General features: G+C 41.7%; 1 protein-coding gene across 4 annotated transcripts in view; it reads right to left on the minus strand.

Annotated features, from left to right (window-relative positions):
- Window positions 1–24243, minus strand: part of MORC2 (MORC family CW-type zinc finger 2) — a 248790-nt gene that overhangs the window by 8984 nt on the left and 215563 nt on the right. For all 4 annotated transcript variants that reach the window (XM_033954118.1, XM_033954117.1, XM_033954120.1 and 1 more), the window contains exon 25: window positions 975–1163. In XM_033954118.1, the coding sequence (XP_033810009.1) occupies window positions 975–1163 (189 nt within the window). The remainder of the gene's footprint in view (window positions 1–974; window positions 1164–24243) is intronic.

The raw sequence follows: 24243 nt of genomic DNA on the forward strand, positions 1-24243 counted from the left end.
GGGACTCTTAAATTAAGCACTTCACTAAGGGCTGCTTGCTGCAGTCTACTGTACATGTGCAAAGCCAACTATGCTAGTTTAGACAATGAGCTGACATGCTCTAAAACTATTGTGCAATAGCTTCACCTCATGTGGGACTTTTTATCCTGTTGTTCACATCATTTCTGTGAATGCAGCAGTTAATTTACTCCCTCTCTCTCATCTCTGTTTTTGCTTCAATACTAAAGGATGTTCTGCCACACCTTCTCCTTTGGAAAACAATACAGTAGAATCTCAGCTATCTGGCACCCATGGGGGTTTGGTGGATGCTGAATAACTGTTTTCCCAGTTAACTGAGAGTGCTGTGTTAGAACACCACAGATCTCAATCTCTCCCTCCCTCCTGTCCCGAAGCACCAGCACAGCAGAGGTCCTGAGCCACAAGGCCCCTTGGCTCCCTCTCTTATTCGAAGCGCGGTCAGTCAGCAGGAAGCAGTCTCAAAACAGGTTGCTCGCAGCCAGTCCCAGCAGGGCCTTTCCTCTGATACATCAACACATCGGAGAAAAGGCCCTGCCAGGGCTGGCCCGAGTAGCCTGTTTTGAGGTTGCCTCCTGCTTGACAGGCTGCGCTTCGGATAAGGGAAGGGGGGGAGGGAAGGAAGGAGGAGAGGCTTTGTGGCTCAGGACTGCCACCGCTTCAAGTTCTTTGGGGCTTCAGGGAGAGGGGGTTTGCAGCTCAAAACCACTGCCATTGGTGCTTCAGGGAACATTTTTGGAGTTTTTTCCACTGGTGATTTTTTTTGCTGGTTGGGTAAGAAAGCTGTTAACTGAAATTCTACTGTATTTGCCCATTAAAAAGGCACAGCTGGCTGACAACTGATTTTTTTACCAAGATCGAGTGGCTTCAGGTAGGTTATGATGTGCTGGACTGAGCCACCCGATTCAAATATTTTTCCCATAATGAGGTTACTTAAGAAATGCATCTTGTAATCTCACCTCTTGCACTTTCTGCAGTAATGCCACAATATTAGTCCTTAGCTTCTGCAGCTTTTCCTCAGTCTCCCTAAGCTTCTTCTCTGAGATGCGGAGGTTCTCTTCAAAAGCTTTGGCACGGGCATCAGCTCGGGTCTGGTATGAGTTGCATAGATTTTGCAAGCCCACTTCATATTGTTTAAAATATTCCTTCTGTGGATAAGAAGCATACTTGTATTTTATAAGCATACAATAAGAGGGAAACAACTTTCAAAGGGATTTTCAAGAGAAAATATGCATTTTTCGGTGTGTGTGTGTGGGGGGGAGACCCTCAGGCCCAAGGGAGAGAAGTGGTGATAGATGGGTAAACAAAAATTATATATGGGGGATTTCATTTTGAAATCCCTCTGCTTGCTTTCTACTGCAATAGCTCACATATCCTTCACCTATAGTTAAATACCTTCCATGGCATAAGCCTAGTACATTTTCAAAAAATCAGCTTGAAGGCCATTTATAGTTACCTGCCCAACTATTATCAGGTACTAAGAAGAGTACAAATGATTGCAGAGCACATCAGCCAGCTACCCTAGTATAGGAAATACACATCACAAACCAGCAATTCCTAAACCTGTCCCAATGGAACCCTGGCCAGTCAAGTTTTCAGGAATCCACAATGAATATTCCAAGGAGGCAATGAATGCAAATCAATCTCATGAATGGAAGAATAGGTTCTTACCTTCGGTAATCTTCTTTTGGGTAGTCCCTGGAGGATTCTATAAATGAGGTGCCCAATCCATAGCCGTGATCCAGTGTTTGCAGAAATCCAACACTTTTCTCATCTACAGTTACATCAAAAAGCCAAGCAATCACACTGGAACAAGGCAACAACAAGGAGAAGGCATTGGGAAATCTCCCCAAAAACATAAGTAAAGTCTGTTCTGTTCTTCAAGACAAATAGGCAACACAGAGATCAATATAGAACTAACCTGCCTGTACAACGAGAACCCACTGGAAAACTGCTATCAGTAACAAGTGTACTCACATAAGAGTAAAATCCACAACAGGGCCCATCTGCTCGCTGGAAGATACTTCGGCCTGTAAGGGGGGGGGGAAGGCAGAAAAGCAAGGCAGGCAAGACACACAAAACTGAGTCTATACTGAGAGGGCAGGTCGTATAGAATCCTCTAGGGACTACCAGAAAGATGATAGAAGGTAAGAACCTAATCTTCCATTTTGGTACATCGCTTCAAGATTCTATATGCGAGGTGAAGAATAGCATCATCTAGGGAGGGATAGAAGAGCATGCTGTCAAAACCAAGGTCCTAAAAGCAGCACCAGATTGCGATTACCACATCCATGCAGTAAAACCTGATAAAGGTATGAGGAGAAGACCAAGTAGCCATCCTGCAAACTATGTCTGGAGAAAGATCTCAAGTCTCCGCCCACAAAGCCACAACACTCCTAGTTAAGGGAGCCTACTTGCCAAAGGCGATGTAAGTCAATGAAATGGCCATACAGATCCAAAGGCAATATAAGCCTTAGATGCTGGCTTACCTCAACGAGGCTGGGTCGTCAGGATAAAAATGTCTTGAAAGGCGAAAATCAGTAATTTTCTCCAAATAGGGAAGAGTACTCTTTGCACACCCAATTTGCATCAAGATCTGATCCTTTTAAATGAACCTCATTAATAATAATTTATCTGAGAGTTTTAAATTACATAGAGGAGTTAGACAAGGATGTCCATTATCTCCTTTGCTGTTTGATATTGTTTTAGAACCCTTATTGATAGCTATTAATCAGACAAAGGGGATACAGGGTATTCCCTTGAAAGAATGGGAATACAAATTATCTGCTTATGCGGATGATATTTTATTATATTTGCGCAATCCAGGTTCAACTATACCATGTTTGTTAGAATTGATTGAAAGATTTGGAATGTTTTCAGGATATAAAATCAATTGGAATAAATCTGAAATTCTTTCGCTTAATGTGCATTGCATAAAATCTATGTTTGATTCATTTCCTTTTGTATGGAAAGAGGATGGATTAAAATATTTAGGAATTTGGATTAAAAATTCAATAGAAGATACAGTAAAAGAAAATGAAAAACTTTTATTAAAAAAGGTTTCGGAATTATGTGAACAATGGAACCCATTACATATATCTTGGTGGGGAAGAGTTCAAATCATAAAAATGATGATATTGCCTGTGGTTGGCTATCAAATGTGTATGATTCCGGTATTTTTTCAGAACTCTTTTTATAAAAAATTGAATGCAATAATTATTAAGTTTGTTTGGCTTGGCAAAACACCTAGAATTGCTTTGGTATCTTTACAGAAATCAATTAAGGAGGGTGGGGTAAATTTCCCAAATTTCTATAGGTATCATCAGGCCTATATTTTACGTCAAGGTATGTATTGGGTCCTCCCAGATCTCATTGAATACACTCCAGATTGGTTATACTTGGAACGGCGACTCCTGTCTCCTTTACATCTTTGTCACATTCTCAGTATCAAGATGCCCAGATTGTATAAAGAAAATAAACTTTTATTAGATACATGGAAAACTCTAAGATATGTAAGTAATTTAACTGAAATTCCTATTAATAAATAGACAAATCAATCTATATGGCTAAACTCCAAGATTCAGATTGGCGGAACTAAGATTGTCTGGAGGCATTGGTTAAATGCAGGAATACGAACTTTAAATGATGTTATTTCAAATGGAAAAATGCTTGAGTTTACACAATTGCAAAATAAATTTGGACTGAATAAATCACAATTTTATAAATGGTTGCAATTGAAGCAGGCCATTCAGGCAGGGTTCCCTGAATGGAAAACTTTAAATTTTCAATACAGCATGGAATTTTTATGCTTCCAGGCAGATTTTCTGGGTCACCAGGCCACACAGTGGTATAAAGTTATTAGTGAATTGGTTAATAAAAAACCTAAAAATGGTCTTAGGGATATTTGGAGCATTGAGATTAATCATCAAATTTTGGCATCTCAATGGCCACAAATTTGGTCTTGGAGAATAAGATGTACACTGTCAGCATCTATGAGACAAACTTGGTTTTTTCTTTTGCATAGAGCATTTTGGACCCCTGTTAGATTACAAAAATTAAATAGTTCAATGTCTAATAGATGCTGGCATTGTAAGCTTGAAGTAGGGACTTTGGATCATCTTTTATTTTTCTGTCCCTATATATTAGCCTTTTGGAATTCGATCTGGGATCAAATAAATTCTTTATTAGATAATCCTGTAGCATTAACTTATGATACTGTGATATTTGGCATATCTATGAGGAAAAAGAGTCAGATATTGGCAAGTAATAACAAACTTTTATTGATTATGACAGGAGTTGCCATGCAACATATTACTACAAATTGGAAAGATCACACAAGACTTAATTTTAATTTCTGGTGGAATTCACTATGTCACATATATAGAATGGAACGTTCAATAGCAATACAAAATGGAAATTATAAAAGGTTTAATGAAATATGGGGGCCATTGACATTGTTTTGTAATGAATAAACACCATTTTCTTAACATTATTTATGATTGGAAGGGAAAGGGGAGGGTTTATATAAATGAAAAAAATAAAAATAAAAATGTAAAAAAAAAAAGAAATATGACAAAGATTGATTCAATTAAATAATTGTATGGAAAGGGAGGGGGGAAGAAGGGTTTAGATATATATACCTTTGTTATGATCTTGATCGATTTATCAAGTGATGTTAGTAAATCTATGTATTACTTATATTGTGCACTTGTTGAAAGTTTAAAAATGAATAAAGAATTATAAAAAAAATAAATAAATGAACCTCTTTGCTGACATGAAAATCAGAAACCACTTTCGGCAGAAAGGAAGTAATCATAAGGAGAACTTCTCCCGAGTCTGTTATATCCAGAAAAGGCTCCTTACACGAAAGCCTGAAGCTAGGAAATACACTGTGCAGAGACAATAGTCACTAGAAATAGTCTTGATAGTCAGATCCAAAAATGTAGCATCCTTCAGCAGCTTGAAAGGGGCTTTTACAAGACCCTGCAGAACAATATTAATATTCCATGTAGGAAAAGGATGACACAAAACAGGATGCAAGCGAAGCGCCTGTCTGAGGGAGTTAATATTCAAGTGCAGTGGCCTGGCCTGCCAAGCTTTGCCCCCTGCCCCCTCCTTCTGCCGGTCTCTGGACCCTGATGCCTTACACGTCTCCATTAGGCCTGCTGTAAGACCCTGTGGTCCAGCAGTGGGACAGGTCAGGATCTCCTCCTGTCTCCTGCTCCAGCCAATTTTAATCTCTCTTCTGCCTCCCCCCCCCCGGCCTCCTGTCCAGGCCAATTCTAAGAAATTTTCCCCCCTCTTCCCCCACGTACCTTTCGAATCCCTGGTGAACCACAGCAGGAGCGACCTTCCTTCGCTCTTGCCCTTGTAGAGCGCTAGCTGATTGGTTGCCATAAACTTGGTGAAGGAACGCAGGGCTATGGCCAGATCAAACAGAAGTGCACAAAACTAATAATGCATTCCCAAAATCACAAAACAAAGGAACTGCTGATAAGAGTCCTCCGTCAGGTTGAGAAGTCAGAAATTCCCTGGGCTGAACAGCTAAGATCACAAGCTTTAGCGTTTCCATGCAAAAAGATGGGACTAGGAGTGCCCGGTTCACACCCTTAAGATCAAAGATAAGATGAAAGGACCCCTCTTTCTTGGGCACCACAAAGTAAATGGAGTACCTCCCGGTGTGAATCTCTTGAGGGGAGAACTGGAACTACTGTTTTAAGCTCTAGCAACCTCTGAAGCATCTGATGAAAACACCCACTTCTTCCAAGTGGAAGAGAGAAAAAGATCTGGCAAGGGCCGGTTGAACTCAAAGAGCATACCCGTCTCAAATCACTTCCAGGACCCACTGATCCATAGTGATCTTGGTCTACCCCGGTAAAACTCCTATAACTGTGCTACCAACTGAATCAGAGGAAGGACCCAAACACCATCATTTGGCAGGATAAGAGGAGGAAGAGAGGGAGGAGAAATCCCATGCTCCCTAGCGAGCACCCCGAAAGGACTACATACACTGGAAGAACCAACTCCGGGAGGCAAAACCCGTAACAGAAATTCTTCAAGACCTATACCATCGAAACTCACGAAGGCAACCTCGGCCCAGACCTCTAGCAGACTGGTGAGGCTTGTCCTCTGGTAACTGAGGCACCTTGGAGTCACCCAAACACTGAACCAGCTTCTCCAATTCCTCCCCAAAGAAGAAGGAACCCATAAAGGGAAACTTACTTTTTTTACCATTATACAAAGACCAAAATCCACCCCTCCCCCACCCCCAACCTTAGACATGCATAATTAAAGGAAAAAAATGTATTTATTCATTACAATAATTTGTTAAAGGCTCCCAAACATCCTGAAATTTTCTTAAAAATCGCTGCGGTGTAGCTATTACCCTTTCCATTTTATATATATGACATAAAGAATTCCACCAGAAACTATAATTCAATCTATTCCAATTTTTTGTAATCTGTTATATGGCAACCCCTGTCATAATAAGTAGAAGTTTATTATTGCTAGAAGATATTTGGCTATCCTGGTCCTTCCCATGGTTGACTTTTCCTTCGCAGCCACCAGGGAATCCTTCTTGCTGGCACCTGAAGTTAACCCCAATGAGGGATCCCCTTCTTGTGGCCGCAAACAAAACAAGCACACGCCCGCCACATTGATAACCTCAGCCAAGAAGTGCTCATTGTGAATCAAGAGGCAGGTTCAATTCAGCCACCAGCAACTTAGAAGGGAAAAGCATTACTGAATGGAACTTCCCTTCAGTCTAGCACTTGTAAAAAAAATCAATGGCTGAGGAGCGTGGCTTGGTCGCGCATGAAAACGGTTGGGTAGCAGGTGAGCTCCATGCCAACAGACTGTTTTAAGATCAATAAGTTGCTTGTAAATTATTATTATTTTTTTTGTTCGGAAGAGGGGTAAAAGCAAAAATGGCTTCGGGGAAACAAAAGTTAAAAATGACTCATTGTTCGAAAACACCAGAAATATAAAAAGAGCGAAGCCGGAGCCTGAAACTTCTCTGAAGGTGCCAGTACAAAAAAGAACCGACAGTGAAGTTATGAAAGAATTGAAGGAAATAAGAGATTGTGTTGGCAAATGCAAAGAAATTAAACGATTTGACAGATGAAGTAGCTAACCTGAATAAAAGAATGGAACTTATGGAAATAAAATAAAATCAGTTTGAAAAGAAAATGGAGGAAACTGAAATAGAATTATTTCAAATGAAACAAGATTGGATGAAAATTGAAGCACTTACCCGAGAGCTGGAGGACTGCTCAAATCGCGAGAGGAGGAGCAATTTAAGAATATTAGGTCTACCAGAAGGGGTGGAGATAGATAATCCTATTTCCTTCCTGGAAAGCTTTATACCTAAGATACTACCTATTAAAACGAAGTTCCCTCTAGAGATCGAGAGGGCACACAGAATACCTGCGAGAAGGTCAGGTAGGCAAAAGGGTCCTCGGCCACTAATATTTAAATTATTAAGACATCAGCAGGTTATAGAGATTTTCCAATTGGCAAAACAAAATAAGAATTTAAAATGTTAAGATGCCCGTATTCATATTGTGCCTGATTTTGCCAAAAACACAGCAAATAAGAGGAAAAATTTTTTAGATCTGAGGCCACAATTACGAGCTATGGGGGCCAAATATGGGCTTCTATACCCTGCAATAATGAAGATTACTATTAAAAACAAAACTACTTTTGATGATCCAGGAAAATTGGAAGATTTTATACAACAGAAGGAGCAACCAATGTCTCTGTTTCCTTCACTGGATGTTTGAATAAAATGGTTTAGTTTTTCTTTTGTAGATTCTTGTTTTAAGTTATATTCAAAGGATGTCAAAATATAATTTAAAAAGTATCTTCACTTATATAAATCTTGAAGATAAAATGGAAAAGAATGTTATGGATTCAATTCAAAAAGTTTCTTTCAATGGATTCTTGTATAAGAAATAAAATGCTTCAGACAGAATACGTTATTTTTGCTGTGTGTCAGAGAGCAATGCTTCAGGGTACTGAATAAGTAGAAAAGTAACGTCAAAGTTACATACTGGGTCGGGATTCCCTTTTATCAGCTGGAAATTGTAAGAATGCTTGGTAATACATGTGGGAAGCAGAAAGTTGAAAGCTCAGAGACATGAAGAATCTAAAATATATTCATCGTGCTACAGCTTCAACCTACAACTGCCTTCTAGTGCTCTGTCCTCAGCGATCCACAGCTGTTGGTTATCCTAAATGCAGGCAGGATAGGCTTAATTGCACAGCTGGGAAGATTGAATATTGCAGACAGAGGCTTAAAACTTGGGAAAATGTCCAGGCACATACTCAATTTCCAATCTTCAACCAATATTATACCTTTTGGACACTAGTGCAAAGGCCTGCTGGATATTGATCACCACCAGAGGGTTGACGGTTCTAATCTCTTTGGTTTGGAGCATAACTGTGGGGTCATCGCTACACATTTGGATTTAAAATATGTTATTTTTGCCAATGTTCTAATCTGACTCCACATAATATTTGGCAATGGTCAGGTTAGGACAGTGTTCTGGAAGTCAGAGTCACAACCGCTCAGAATGTAGTCCTGGATGCCTATAGATTTAGAGTAACAGATCTAAAGCTTCAAGGTACAAGTTTCAAGTTTATTAGGATTTTATATACCGCCTATCAAGGTTATCTAAGCGGTTTTTACAATCAGGTACTCAAGCATTTTTCCCTCTCTGTCCCGGTGGGCTCACAATCTATCTAACGTACCTGGGGCTATGGAGGATTAAGTGACTTGCCCAGGGTCACAAGGAACAGCGCAGGATTTGAACCCACAACCCCAGGGCGCAGAGGCTGTAGATCCAACCACTGCGCCACACACTCCTCCAATTATTGTACTACCTACAATAATAATAATTTGTCCCTTTTGGATGCTATTTCAACTGGGATTCCGTTAAATTAGCTTCGATGTTTCAGACAGGCCAATGCTGAAAGGAAAGCTGATGTTATTACACTTCCTGTGTATCTGATCTTCAAATTGTATAGATCTGATCTTTATTATAGATTTTGACGTCGCTACCAAAGAAGATCCTTACAGTTTCTATGAACGTAGTGGTGTTGCAGTTCCATGCACATAGTAATGGTTCTGCTGTAATAGTTTTTCTGCTGATATGCATAATGTAAAGGAAAGTCTTGTTTTAAGAAAATACTACTTTTTTAGGATGAGTGTGCTTCAGATGGATTGATGTGAAGTTAAAAATGATATGTAGAAAGTGTTAGGTAAAGTTTATAACTCAATATATAATGTTGATTTAAATTTATTTTAAAGTTTAGTTGAATACAAATATTCTCCATCAGATTTAGAAGTGTTAGTAAGATATAATAAATTTATAAATTGTATTGAAATTCAGAAGGCTCTGATTAAAGTGATAAAGTTTAATATATATTTGCTTATTTATATATATATATATTCTCAGTAAGGGGGAAAAAAGGTAGTATTAAATTATAATAGGAATTAATGATGAAATTGATATAGTATTGATATTTTAATTTGGATAGTATCATTTAGTTCATGAAATTTTCTAAACTTATATTAAATTACAGTACATATGACATTAAGTGAAATATTACAATTAATAGGGATTCAAATTTAAACTGATTTTTATCACATATAGATGATTATAGTTTGAATGTTTTTATAGATGCATACTGATTTAGTGAATATATAAATATCTATATAATTTATGAATTTTAACAAGTTAATAGATGAACTATGATTAATGTTTTAGGTGACTTATTTTTACTAAAGATTTAATGATAGTCTGTCAGGGGTCATTTGTTGCCTGGTCTAATATGCGTGCTACCAAGTCTTCACTTTTTAAAATGATTTGGGTTGGGGGGTGGGGGTAAGGGTAGGGAAGGGAGGGTTTGGGAAGGAAAAATTTAACTTTCAAAATTTCAAAATCTGGGTAATGGTGTCTATTCATATTAATTTAAATAAATCTAAATATTTATATTGGATTACATATATGGAAATAAGAATTTATAATTGAGATTAAACTTTACTCATTAAATGTTAATGGCCTTAACCATCAAATAAAAAGGAAAAAAATGCTTGCCTTCTTGAAACAACAAAATGCTGATATATATTATATACAGGAGACGCACCTTTCAATGCTAGAGTCAAAAAAGTTGGAAAGGGGTTGGGTAAAACAGTGTTTTTTCACCCCTGCAATTGGGAAAAAAGCTGGGGTTGCCATACTAATAAATAAAAAATGTTCAGCTAATTTTTAATTGATTAATTCTGATCTCTTGGGTAGGTGGGTACATGTGAAAATGAGCATGGGAAATAATACCCTGGAATTGTTTAATGTGTATGTCCCAAATACAAATCAAAGTGAATTTTTTAAGAAGTTACAACAATTATTACTCCCAGTGGCTGCTACTAATTTAGTGGTGGCTGGAGATTTCAATGCTGTGATGGATCCATTAATGGATAAAAAACCAAGTAAAATTATGAAATCCTTAGAGTTAGTTAATTTGGTACAATCTTGTAATTTGAAAGATATATGGCAGATACTTCATTTTAATGACCGGGATTTTTTTTTTTTGCTTGCAAGTTCACAAGTCCTTTTCAAGAATAGATTATATTTTTGTTGCTGACTAGACTGTAAAAGATTGAATTATTGTTTTTGGTGGTCTTCAGTTTGTCATGTGTATAAAATGGAAAGAGTGTTGGCTGTTCAAAAAGGTTATTATAATAAATTTAAGGATGTGTGGGGACCTTTATTAAATTATAGTAATGAATAAGTTACACTTTTCCCAATCTTAATACACATGTGCATTTGGGGGGGGAGATTTCTTGTTTTTCCATTAAGAATATATAGATTGTCGTCGTAAGATATTATTTTTATGTGGTATATATTAGTTGTATATGAATTTGGGAGGGGGGTGGGGGTTAAATCTTCTTGGTGTATGATATTGAAAATTTTTCAAGTGATGTTGTATTATATTTGGTTGATATTTACTGTACACTTGATGTAAGTTTAAAAATGAATAAAGAAATTATAAAAAAAAAAAAAAAGAATAGATTATATTTTGTCTCAAATCTAATAGTACAACAAGTGACAAAAGCCTCCATAGATCCTATCATTTTGTCTGATCATGGTGGTGTATGGATCGAATTTAAGTTAGATGAGCAAGATTATAGCAGGTCTGTATGGAGATTCGATAAAGGATGCAAATTTCCTTGAAGAATGAAATGTTAAATTTGATGCTAATATGTGAGTTAATCAAGTGTGTATCTTTAGGTTTTATATGAGTTTAATTGATACACTTGTTGTAACATACAAAAATGAATAAAGAATTATAAAATAAAAATGATTGAATTTTTTCAAATTAATACTTCAGAAGAAATTACCACAGAAACAATATGGGATGCATTTAAGGCTACCATGAAAGGAAATATTTCGTATTCGGCATATATTAGCAAACAACTTAAAAAACAAGGGAGCTGTTACCACCCGGAGGATATTTTGGAGGAGGCTGTTTGGTGGATCTTGTCTCCTGCAGCAGCAGTTCCCTACCAGCGTGAGCATTGCCAGAGACGGACCCCCTGACGTCATCGGGTCCGTCTCCAACTTCCTGATAAGCTGCCGCGGTTGCGGCCGCAGGGCGTGGCCGAAGGGGCGTGCCCTAAGGGGCACGCAAGGCCCCTTGGGAGCCACGAGGAGCCTGAGAGCAGGATCATTTTGGTAATATAATTTACTTTAACATTTCTATGCTTGTTTGGATATGGGGAAAAGAAAAATTAAACCAAAGAGTTCAACACCAGTGGTATCTGGTCCCATGGACAGACATTTAACATTATTATCTCAAAATCCACCTGTTACATCACCAAATATAGATTCATCCTTGTCAGGAGCATCAATAAGTCCCCTCAAACGGACTCCTCCCCTTCATCCAGTATCAAGTGATAGTAGGAATATTAACCCTACTATATCCGATGCACAAGGGGTTTCCTCTACTCATATAGGTAAATTAGTTTATACTGAAATACCTAAACCATTGATTCTCTCAGGAGGAGTGGAGGAAAGTCCACGTACAGAGGAAACACAGGATATTACCCTAAGGGACTTATGGTTAGGAATATCGAGAGCTGAAGGGTGTCTCAGGACAATGATGAAACAAATGGGGGATTTTTCTCAATCTGTTTCTTCAAAATTAGAAAATGTGGACTTTAACTTAGGTTGTTTGGACAAACGACTAAATATTGTAGAAACTCAATGTAATAATTTACAAGCTGTCTCGGTATCTGCAGTTAAAGATTCTACACTGATACATTCTAAAATTGAATCTATGGAGAATATGAATAGAGCAAAAAATCTCCGCTTAGTCAATTTTCCAGTAACTCATTTATTGTCACCTGAAATCTTGTTAAGGAAGTTTTTTAAAGAAGTACTGGGAATGGCTAATGCGGAGAAATTTCCAATAAAAAACAATTTTCTGATTTGGAGAAAGAAATTAAACATTTGGAAACTAAATTAGTTGATAAATGGGAGCAAAGTACCCTACAGGCTTTATTAAAAGCAAAAGGAAAATATAATGAGATATCTTCAAAATTTATAAGGAAAGATTTGTTTTCCCAACAAATTGTATTATGAAAGCTCAAATAAGGCGGGAAGATTATTGGCAAATTATCTTAAAGCGAAAAAAAGAAGAACAAAAATTATAGCAAAAAAGGATGAGAAAGGAGATACACATACTCAAATTGGAAGTATTTTAAGTAAATTCCTTAATTTTTATAAAGACCTATGTTCTTCTGAGCCTTATGAAGATAGAGTAAAAGATGGTTTAGAATTTTTGAATTTGATTGATGGGCCGAAAATTCCTGAGCATATAAAAAAAAAGTTTAGAAGAGCCTATATCATTAAAAGAATTAGAGACAGCGTTAAAGTCTCTTAGAGTTGGATCCGCGCCAGGTGGTGAATTTTATAAATCATTTCAAATTACCCTATTACCTCATTTATTAAATTTGTATCAGTCTCAACTAACTAAAGGTTGCATCACGGGTAAACATAGAAACATAGAAATAGACGGCAGATAAGGGCCACGGCCCATCAAGTCTGCCCACTCTAATGACCCTCCCTATTTATCTTTGCGGATAGATCATTAACAATAGTTTTGCCAAAGCCAAATAAAGATCCCACTTTGGTTTCAAACTACAGGCCTATCTCGTTAATTAATATAGATGGAAAACTTTTAGCTACGACATTGGCTTTACGCTTAGCTAAGGCTCTTCCTTATACTATTGATATGCACCAAATGGGATTTGTTGCTAAGAGACATTCTTCAAATAATACCAGATTGGCTTTTCATATGTTAAATTTAACCAAAGCCATGAATGATCCAGCTTTTCTATGTCTTTGGATGCAGAGAAAGCCTTTGATCGGGTTGAATGGATTTTTATGTATCAAGCATTAGAATGGTTTGGCATAGGTTCGGGATTTATACAAATGATTCAGACATTGTATAGCTCTCCTGCTGCACGATTGTATATTAATAAGAGAGGTTTAACTTGCAGAGGGGGTTTAGACAAGGTTGTCCATTATCTCCTTTGCTTTTTGATATTGTACTATAACCCTTGTTATTAGCCATTCAACAAGCAAAGGGGATACAGGGTATTCCTCGTACAGATTGGGAATATAAAGTCTCTGCATATGCAGATGATATACTGCTTTATTTGAAAAATCCGGAAACTACCATTCCATGCTTGCTGGAGTTGATAGAGAAATTTGGAAAATTTTCAGGAAATAAGATAAATTGGAGCAAATCAGAAATTCTTCCACTTAATATACATTGTACCAACGGTTTGTTTGATTCGTTTTCATTTGTGTGGAAGGAAGATGGATTAAAATATTTAGGTATTACGATAAAAAATATAGTGGTAGACACAATGAAAGAGAATGAAAATTTTTTATTAAAAAAGTAACAAATGTGTGAGCAATGGAATCCTTTACATCTTTCTTGGTGAGGGAGAATCCAAACTATTAAAATGATGATATTGCCTGTGGTTTGTTATCAAATGAGTATGATACCAGTTTTCTTTCATGGGTCCTTTTATAAAAAATTAAATGGTATTCTTACAAAATTTGTTTGGCTGGGTAAAATGTCTAGAATTGCTTTACTATCTTTACAAAAACCAATTGCGGAGGGTGGGGTAAATTTTCCCAACTTTTATAGGTATCATCAAGCCTATATTTTACACCAGGGTATGTATTGGGTCCTCCCAGAGATCATGGAAAATACCCAAGATTAGTTGTATTTGGAATGGCGACTCATGTTTCCTTTACATTTATCTCATGTTCTCAGTATCAAGATGCCTAGAAAATATAAAGAGAACAGAGTATTAATGGATACATGGAAAACATTGCGTTATGTCAGTAATTTAACACCTAACCCAATACACAAATCAACAAATCAATCTTTATGGGTAACTCCAAGATTCAAATTGGCGGATTTAAAGTCATATGGAAACATTGGATTATTGCTGGTATAAGGATTTTAGATGATGTTATTTCAAATGATAAACTGCTTGATTTTTCACAGTTGCAACATAAATTTTGTCTTAATAAATCACAAAGCTTTAAATGATTGCAACTGAAGCAGGCTATTCAGGAGGGGTTCCCTGAATGGAAAAATCTCAATCAGTATAGCTTGGAGCTCTTATGCTTTCAGGCGGACTTCTTGGGTCACCAGGCCACACAGTGGTATAAATTGATATCTGGATATATGAATAAAAAAACAAAGAGTTGTCTTAGAGACATTTGGAGCATTGAGATTAAGCATCAAGGAGGAAGTGACATCATCGCCACGGATGGGAGCTTGAACTGAGAGCTCCGTTCGGGCCGGCGAAATAACTATCATTTCGGTGTGTAAACGGCGCAAATTTTTCGTCCCCGGGGGCTGGTGAGGTGTGCGAAGCCACTGTGAACACTATGGCAACGCGAAAAAAGTTGCCTGGCGACAAACCCGGCCAGCGCACGATGGAACAGGCGCTGAGCCGGGCTGCACGTGGCAGCATGGGCCCTGAGCCGTGCAGCGGGGAGGCGGCGAAATTGAGCGGGACCCTAGCGGCCGTGGCTGACATGATCGTGGACCCGATGCAGGAGAGTACATCGATGGACCCGCTTACTAAAGCGGATATGCAGAGATGGATTGCAGAGATAAAATCTGAAATCTCTGCGGTGGCGGTGCAGGTTCGGGAGGCGGTGCAGGAGTTGCGCACTGACCTGGTGGAGGTGGGCACGAGGGTCGAGGTGGTGGAGATGCGCATGGATAGCTGTGAGGACAGTGTAACCGGAATGCAGAGATCACTGGAGACGGTGTCTGCGGATTACCAACTTCTTCTGGATAAGGTCGAGGACCTGGAGAACCGCACCCGGCGTAATAATCTGAGGGTGCGGGGCCTACCAGACCTGCCTGAGTTTAAGGATGTTCGTGCTACTACAATCAAGCTGATTAGGTGGCTCCTGCAAGATGACACCCTGGAGCCAGGACTGGAGCGGGCTCATCGCGCGCTGGGACCCCGGACACTGGATCAACCAAAAGATATAGTGTTGTGTCTTCAGAGCTTTGTCCTTAAAGAGAGGATCTTCCGCAGAGCCCGGGAGATGGGCACGGTCACCTGGGAGGGTCACCGGCTGGAGTTTTATCAGGACCTAGCTGCTGGCACGCTCCAGAAACGGCGGGCGTTCAGAGAAGTGACCAAGGCTTTGCAGCGCAGCAATTTGCGCTATCGTTGGACTTATCCTTTTGGAGTTGTTATTACCACCAACGGAGTCCACACCAGAGTTTCCACTGTTCGAGAGGCTCGTGGGCTGTTGCAACAAGCGGGGATTGAGATCCCTGAGGAGGCTGTTCCAGCGGGAGGTGTGGTGCCTGGCCAGGGTGGGCGCCCTGCCTCCTCCCGCTGGCAAAGAGTGGAAAATGGATCCTGGAGTGGGAGGGGCGGCCGAGGGGGTGGACCCCCTCTTTGGGCCACTGCTTCTTCCTCGAGTGCTCCCCCCTGAGAGCTGACTGACTGTACTTGTTCTTTTCCTGTTTCTACTGCCAGTTTTATGTCTCGGCGGGGGGTCTTTGGACTCCCCCCCAAGGGAATGGACTGTTGAGTCTTGCCCCTTGGGAGAGTGTTTTGTAGGGGGTATATCCTACCTGGTTCGGGATGAGGCGGGTGGAGGAAGTTGAGGGTTTTGGGTTCGTGTTATATGGGGGGTATTGCAATGTGGGGGAGGGGAGAGTGTGCATTATAGCATGGGGGATTGGTGGGATGGGAGTGGGGGATTTTTGTATACACCGTTTTTGATAGTTGATGTTTGAGCGTGGGATGTGTGTAAGGGGCCATGGAGATGGTTCACTTCTTTGTATGTTGGTGGGATATCTGAGGACTCTCACTGTGGGGGAGGGGGGGTGGTGGGGAGGGATGGGGGGGAGAGGGGGGGTAGTGGGGACATATCTGTTGGGGTTGGGTTTGCATTGTCATTATTTTATTTGGAATATGGGGGTGTTTAAATTGGTTTCTTATAACATTAGGGGTCTCAATTCCCCCAACAAGAGAAGGGCCTTCTACAGGGAATTGCTCCGTTTGAGGGCTGATGTCTGCTTTGTCCAGGAAACACATTTACTGCAGTCCCATGAATCCTTGGTTAGGGATCACAGGTTCCCGCAGGCCTTTTGGGCTTCCCGGGTGGGCACTTCTAAGAGGGGTGGGGTGGGAATTCTTATTCGTAAGGGGATCCGCTGTGAGGTGCGTAGGGTGGTGAGGGATCCTCAGGGCAGATACATCATGTTGGAGGCTATGATTGAGGGGATCTTGTACTCCCTGGTAAATGTTTATGCCCCTAATGAGGGTCAGGGGACCTTCTTCCGTGAGTTGGTCCCTTGGATCCTCAAGTTTAAGGGGGGGACCCTGGTTTTTGGTGGGGATTTCAATCTTACAGTGACCCCTCATTTGGATAACTCAGGGAGGGCGGATCATTATGGGAGAAGGGATCGTAAACTGTTGCGTGAGGCATTGGCCAATCTGAATGTGGTGGATTGCTGGAGGTGGCTCCATCCTTCGGTTAAGGACTATACCTACTTTTCAGGAATACATTCCTCATATTCCAGAATTGATTATGTTTTTGTGGAGCGGGGACTACTCCGGAGGGTGGAGTCCGCGGGGATTGAGTCCCTCACGTGGTCGGACCATGCCCCAGTGTGGTTGCGATTCCAGGGGGTGGGTGGAGGCTCGGGACGGAAATTTTGGCGTTTCAATGATAGTCTTCTAGATGACCCAGAGGTGGGAACACAGATTGAAGGGTGGATACAAGAATATCTAGATGTAAATGTGGAGTGTGGAGCTTCGTTGGAAGCGGTTTGGGAGGGGTTAAAGGCTACCCTTAGGGGCAGGTTAATAGCCCTGTCGTCGGCCCGGCAGCGTAAACGGCGGGAGGATGCGGCGGGCCTGTTGATTGTAATTGGTAGATTGGAGAGTTTGCATAAGCGTTACCCTTGGAATGTGGAATTGCGGGAGCGCTTGTTTCAGGCCCGTAGGGATCTCCAGGCTTTAGACTTGGACAGATTGCACCATAACTTACAGCTCCTCCAACAGAGATATTTTGAGTTTTCTAATAAAGCTAGTCGACTGGTTGCACATCGTCTTAAGGTGCGACAGACGCGCAACCAGATCTTTTCGCTCCGGGCGGCCTCTGGGGAAGTGTTACAGACTGAGGATGCTATCTGTGCACGTTTTGTGGAATATTATTCTCAACTCTATACCCCGGAAGCTTCAGGGCCCTCACAGGACCAGGTCGCTTATTTAGCTTCAGCAGAGTTGCCCCGGATTGCACAGGCTGATGTGGCGAGGTTGGACCGCCCTCTTACATTGATTGAGGCTCGTAGTGCGCTGCGCTCTATGAGGCTTGGTAAGTCACCTGGGTTGGACGGTTTTACCGTTCGGTACTACAAACGTTTTCAAGATCTGCTGCTGCCCCCTTTGTTGCGTTTTCTTAACTCTTTACAAGGGAATAGTGCACTCCCCTACTTCATGCGCTTGGCGGGCGTGACAGTGCTGGCTAAGGAGGGGAAGGATCCCCTCCAATGTGCTTCCTACAGGCCGATATCCCTGTTGGGGGTTGATACTAAGATCTTCACGCGAATTTTGGCGGACCGATTGATGAGTTGGATCCCTCGGCTGATCCATCCAGATCAGTCGGGATTTGTGGTAGGCAGACAGGTGGGTGATAATACTCGTAGGGTCTATAACTTGTATGACTGGGCCAGGGGGGGGGGGGTGAGAGAAACGGTGTTTTTGTCTATCGATGCTGAGAAGGCGTTCGATAGGGTAGCTTGGCCTTTTTTATTTCAGGTCCTGGAGTCTGTGGGTCTGGGTCCACGAATGCGGGACTGGATTCGGGTCCTATATAGTGGACCTCTGAGTTGCATCAAGGTGAATGGTGGTTATTCGGAGACTTTCTCTCTGGCAAGGGGAACACGTCAGGGGTGTCCCCTTTCCCCACTCCTTTTCGCTTTGACGGTGGAACCCCTGGCGCAGCGTGTGCGGATGAATCCGGATATTAAGGGGGTCACGGTGCCGGGAGGGGATTTTAAGTTGGCTTTGTTTGCGGATGATATTTTGTTTACGGTGGAAGACCCTGCAACTTCCTTGCCGGCTATATTGCGGGAGTTGGATATTTATGGTGAGGTGTCGGGATTTCGGGTCAATGTTGGTAAATCGGAGCTCCTCAACATTAACTTGCCTGCTGACCGGGTTTCCTATCTCCGAGATCGGTATCCGTTTCGGTGGGTTCAACGTTCTCTGCGATATCTCGGGGTTTATTTTGGACCGCCGGGAGTGGAGTTATATGACCTCAACTTTCCTCCGCTCTTTCGTCGCATTCGCCAAGATTTGCTTAATTGGAAAGATCTGTATTTCTCTTGGTTGGGCCGGGTGACCATTGTGAAGATGATGATTCTGCCTCGTTTGTTGTTCTTATTCCAGGTATTGCCTCTTTGGGTGGGCAGAAAAACATTAGAGGGGGTTCAAAGGCATATCTTTAATTTTATTTGGGCTGGTCGACGGCCAAGGGTGAGTAGGAAGGTCTTATGTATGGGGAGAGGAGACGGGGGGCTGGGGGTCCCGGATGTGGTGAAATATTATCAGGCTGCTCAGCTGCGCGCCCTTTTAGAATGGCAGACGCAGACGCCGAAACCGTGGGTGGAAATTGAGCAAAGGTTAAGTGAGGGGGTACCTTTGTTACATCGGCTGTGGGTGCCTGGTAGGGGGGGTATCCTCGGTAGTGACTTCCTTGAGGGTATGGAATCAGACCAGAGCTTGTTTATTGGGGAGTAGGCGACATTCCTGGTATACTCCGTTGAGACACAACCCTGACTTTCCACCGGGAAGGGATGGGGGAGTGTTTGCAGATTGGGAGTCACGGGGCTTAGTTTGTGTGGGACAGTTGTGGGACCCGGTTTTGGGCGGTGTTAGACCCTTTACGGAACTCAGGGGCAAGTATGGGTTTGGGATAAGGGATTTGTTCCCCTACCTGCAGGTTCTCCATTATATCAGGGCCTCAGGTCTTTTGGGAGACTTGAGGGGTGGTAAGATGCCCTTTGAGCTGCTATTGGGTCCAGTGCTTCGGAAGGGAGCTCTCTCTGCAGTATATAGGTGCCTTAATTGTCGGGGGGCTCCCCTTCCCTACATGAGGGCTTGGGAAGATGATTGTGGTTCAGCTATTTCCTAGGACACTTGGGGTGACATATGGTCGGAGATCTCCTCAGCAGGTATAGCTGCTTTGCTAATCGAGAATGGTTACAAGGTCCTCTTTCGGTGGTACTATACCCCTCAGGTTGTGGCTCGTTGGCAGGGAGGTGCGAGTGACCTATGTTGGAGGGGCTGTGGGGAAGTGGGTACATACTTTCATATGTGGTGGCAGTGTGGGCAGGTGTGTGGATTCTGGACTGAGGTTTTTGTTCGGGTGTCCCGGATCTTAGACGTCCAGATACCGGCTGATTGGCGACACGCCTTGTTGTTTTGGCATCAATTGGATTTGGCTTGGGGTGACTCTTTATTTTGTAAGTTGGCATTCATTGCTGCTAGATTGGCCATTGCCTCTCTGTGGAATCAGGCGCTCCCTCCCACGTGGGCCCTGGTGGAGCAACGCTTACTTAATTGGCAGAACCTTTATCACTTAACAGCTTTGCGTCATGGTAAATTACATGGCTATGCTCATATTTGGCGTAGTTTTCGGGCTTCTGTGGGGGTTTGTGGTAGGGGTGGCTAGGGGCTCTGGGTTTGTTTTGGAGTAGGACTGGATGGGCGATACTTGGGGGGATCCCATAACCATATTCCTTTTCACGTTTTGGTTTCTGTTTGGAATAGATTGTTTCTCAACCTTATTGAGAGATGTTGGTATTGTGCTCTGTCCCTAGGGGGGTGGGTGGGGGGGTATGGGCTGTGATTTGGTGGGTATTTTTGATTGCTCTTATTAGTCTGTGGGAATTGCACATGTTTCTGTTGTTATTTTCGAGCGAGGTATTTTGCTCTATAAATCTTTGTTCCTGCGTTTCCTGTGAAATTGTACTGTTTGGAGTGTATTTCAATAAAAGCCTTTCATTGAAAAAAAGAGATTAAGCATCAAATTTCTGCGTCTCAATGGCCACGAATTTGGTCTTGGAGAATGAGATGTACAGTGTCCATCTATGAGACAAACTTGGTTCTTTTTATTACATAGAGCATTTTGGATCCCAGTTCGATTACAAAAGTTAGCTAACTAAGTCTAATAGATGCTGGCATTGTAATCTGGAAGCAGGGACTTTGGATCATTTAATATTCTACTGTCCCTGTATCATGGCCTTTTGGAAATCAATTTGGTCTCAAATTAATTGTTTACTAGAAAATCATGTAGCATTATCATATAATACAATTCTGTTTGGTACGTCAATGAGAACAAAAAGTCAAATTTCATCAAACAATAATAAACTTTTATTGATTATGACAGGAGTCGCCATACAACATATCACCAGGAATTGGAGGAATTATAGCAGACTTAACTATACTTTCTGGTGGAATTCATTGTGCCATATTTACAAAATGGAAAGAACAATTGCCATACAAAAAGGAAATTAAAATAATTTTAAAAAGATCTGGGAGCCATTGACAACTTATTGCAATGATTAGACACCATTTTCCATTGAAAGTACATTTATAATATGGGGGAAGGGGTGGTATAAAGTTCTATTTAAAGTTTCATCATTAGATAAGAATGTAATATTTATATGAAATTTATGAATAAAATTTTTGTGGGAAGGGTGGGTGGGGAGGGAATAAATTTATGTATTCAAGATAATAACAGAAAGAAATTCAAGTGATGTGTATAAATTTAAATGATGTAATATTGTGCACTTGATGTAAGATGAAAAATGAATAAAGACTTTGGGGGGGGGAAATCAATGGCTTTACCTCAGGTGTTTGTTTTTTAACTAAACTTTAATGGTTAAAGGAGCAGACCTTATTAGCTTTCCAAGCTGTAGTCTTTGCCATTAGGCAAGGCATACAGCTGAGGCACTTCTAAATAAAAGTGGGGAGGTGGGGGAATGGGGGGGGGGTAGGGACTCAGCCACCCAAATGTGACACCCCTGAGGTTTTATAGGTCCCCAGTGGGACCCAAGCTCAGTCTGGACAACAAAAGGCTAGAAAAGGCCCCTGCCTATACTCTCAAACAACCTTGAGAAAAAAAATCAGAAAAAAAAGTAAAGCAGGACTGCACAGACCTATCACCTCTACCTGCTAGAGACTGAGAACAGACAGATTCTATGAGGGACAGCACAGCCCACTTGTACTGTTACATATTGGTGTATTTTCAGTCTCCACCTGCTGGCAGAGGAGCGTAAACCCATCTGTCTGTGCTGGTCTGGAGGGACACTAAAGAAAAAAAATTTAAAAAGTAAAAAAATAGCGATTTGGGGTCTGGGGAGGTGGGAAACCCTAACCCTACCCTCAGAAACTCCTTAAAATCTGTTTTACAGAAACCCCCCCATAGGAAATAATGGAGATGTACTCACAGTCACTGAAATGCTTTGCCTGTCAGCTCTTTACACTGCAGCTGAATGGAGGCAAAGGATTTTCTGCCTCAGAAAAGCTCCAAAAAGATCAAGCTCCAAGATCTTCATACTGCCAGTCGGACTCCTGAGACATCCACTCCCTCGGAACCTCTCCACATGAACGGGGGTGGGAAACGCAGCCTGCACACTGATATCCCAAGGGCTGTTACCCAGGACACACCCAGCCTACGCTTAAACCTCTGCCATGGTCAGAAGGCAAGCTAGCTCCCAGGGAGATGGACTCCGAGCTCGAACAGGATGGCACACAGTAGGCTGGCTCCACAGGCCTCCTAAAGGTTCTCTGTAAAGCAACTGTCCAGCTCCAAACTGCTTCCTTTCCTCTAGCAGACCACCCCAAGGGGGTCACATGGCAATGAAGCCACCAAAAACAAACTTGAAATTCCGAAAAAAATGCAGAGCAGATCAGAAAGACTTTTGCATGGATCGCTTGGAGAAATTGAAACTGTATGTGGCTCTGTCTCTCTTTCAGTAATAGGAGCAGCACATGGTGAGAAAAGTGTTGGATTTCTGCAAACATTGAACGCACCTATGAACCGGACACCTTGCGTACAGAATCTGGGAGGGATATATCAGAATATTCATTATAGATATCCTGAAAACTTGACTGGCTGGGGCTGCCCCAGGACAGGTTTGGGAATCATTGTCATAAACTAAGGAACTACAACACATCACCAGAATAATGGCACAGCCAAAATAATGAATCAAACACCAAGATGTTCATAAATTAGGCATCGGGATGTTAAGCCCGTCCTGATTTCTGAGATCAATACTGATCTCAAAACAGGGAAAATTCTTGCAAAAATATTGGCGTTAAGATTGGCAAAAGCTCTCCCATACATTATACATACTCATCAAACAGGATTTGTTGCAAGGAGACATTCTTCACATAATACTAGGTTGGCGTTTCATACTCTAAATTTAACAAAAACAGTAAAAGATCCGACGTTTATGGTCTCTCTAGATGCAGAAAAGGCCTTTGACAGGGTAGAATGGAATTTTATGTATCAGGCATTGGACTGGTTTGGGGTGGGATCTGGGTTCATTCAAATGATTCAGACGCTGTATAGCTCTCCTGGTGCAAGATTATACATTAATAATAGTTTATCAGATAGATTTGACTTGCGAAGGGGGGTTAGACAGGGTTGTCCCTTATCTCCATTGCTCTTTGATGTTGTTTTGGAGCCCCTGTTAATTGCTATTAATCAAGCAAAGGGGATACAGGGTATTCCCTATTCAAACTGGGAATATAAACTTTCTGCTTATGCAGATGATATTTTACTTTATTTGAGGAATCCAGTGACCACCATACCATGCCTACTTGAATTGATAGAGAGATTTGAAAAATTTTCAGGATATAAGATTAATTGGAGTAAGTCTGAAGTTCTTTTTTTTTTTTTTTTTTAATTCTTTATTCATTTTCATATTTTACATGAAGTGTACAAAATATTGAATTACAACTAATGAATACACAATATCACTTTTATATCTATTACATAATATTCTAAACATATTTTTATCCCCTCCCCCACCCCCCACCCTTCAATTACTTTCCAATCACCTTATACATATCACCCCCATCATGGCCGGTAGATCCGGGGCCGGCGGGTGCTCCCTCGAGGGCGACCTCGGTCTCGAGTATTCCCTCGGGGCACCCGACTTCGACTCTCGGGGCGGGGCCGAGGATGACCCACCCGCCCCCGTCGAGGAGCCCGAGGAAGGCTTCTTCGCAGATCCTGGAGTCGAGGAAGGAAGTGAGGACTTACCCTGAGCAGATTTCGTCGCCGAGGCCGCAGGCTTGGATGAGGAAGACATCCGCGGCGAGGTCGAAGGAGTGGAGGCCGAGGTCAAGGCCGGGGCCGAGGCCGACGTCGAGGCCCTCCCCGCCGCGGGGTCCACAGCAAAGAGCTCCGCCATTCGGGCACGACGTCGGCGGAGAGCTCTGGGCTGAAAGGTAGAGCACCTGGTACAAGAGTCCGTCGGGTGCTAGACACAATAAGCACCACCGGTGCGGATCGGTAATTGAAAGCAACCGAGCGCACCTGTTGCACTTTTTAAAGCCCGTCAAGGGACGGGACATGAATT

This window comes from Geotrypetes seraphini, chromosome 8 (assembly GCF_902459505.1).
Source record: "Geotrypetes seraphini chromosome 8, aGeoSer1.1, whole genome shotgun sequence".
Taxonomy (NCBI): domain Eukaryota; kingdom Metazoa; phylum Chordata; class Amphibia; order Gymnophiona; family Dermophiidae; genus Geotrypetes; species Geotrypetes seraphini.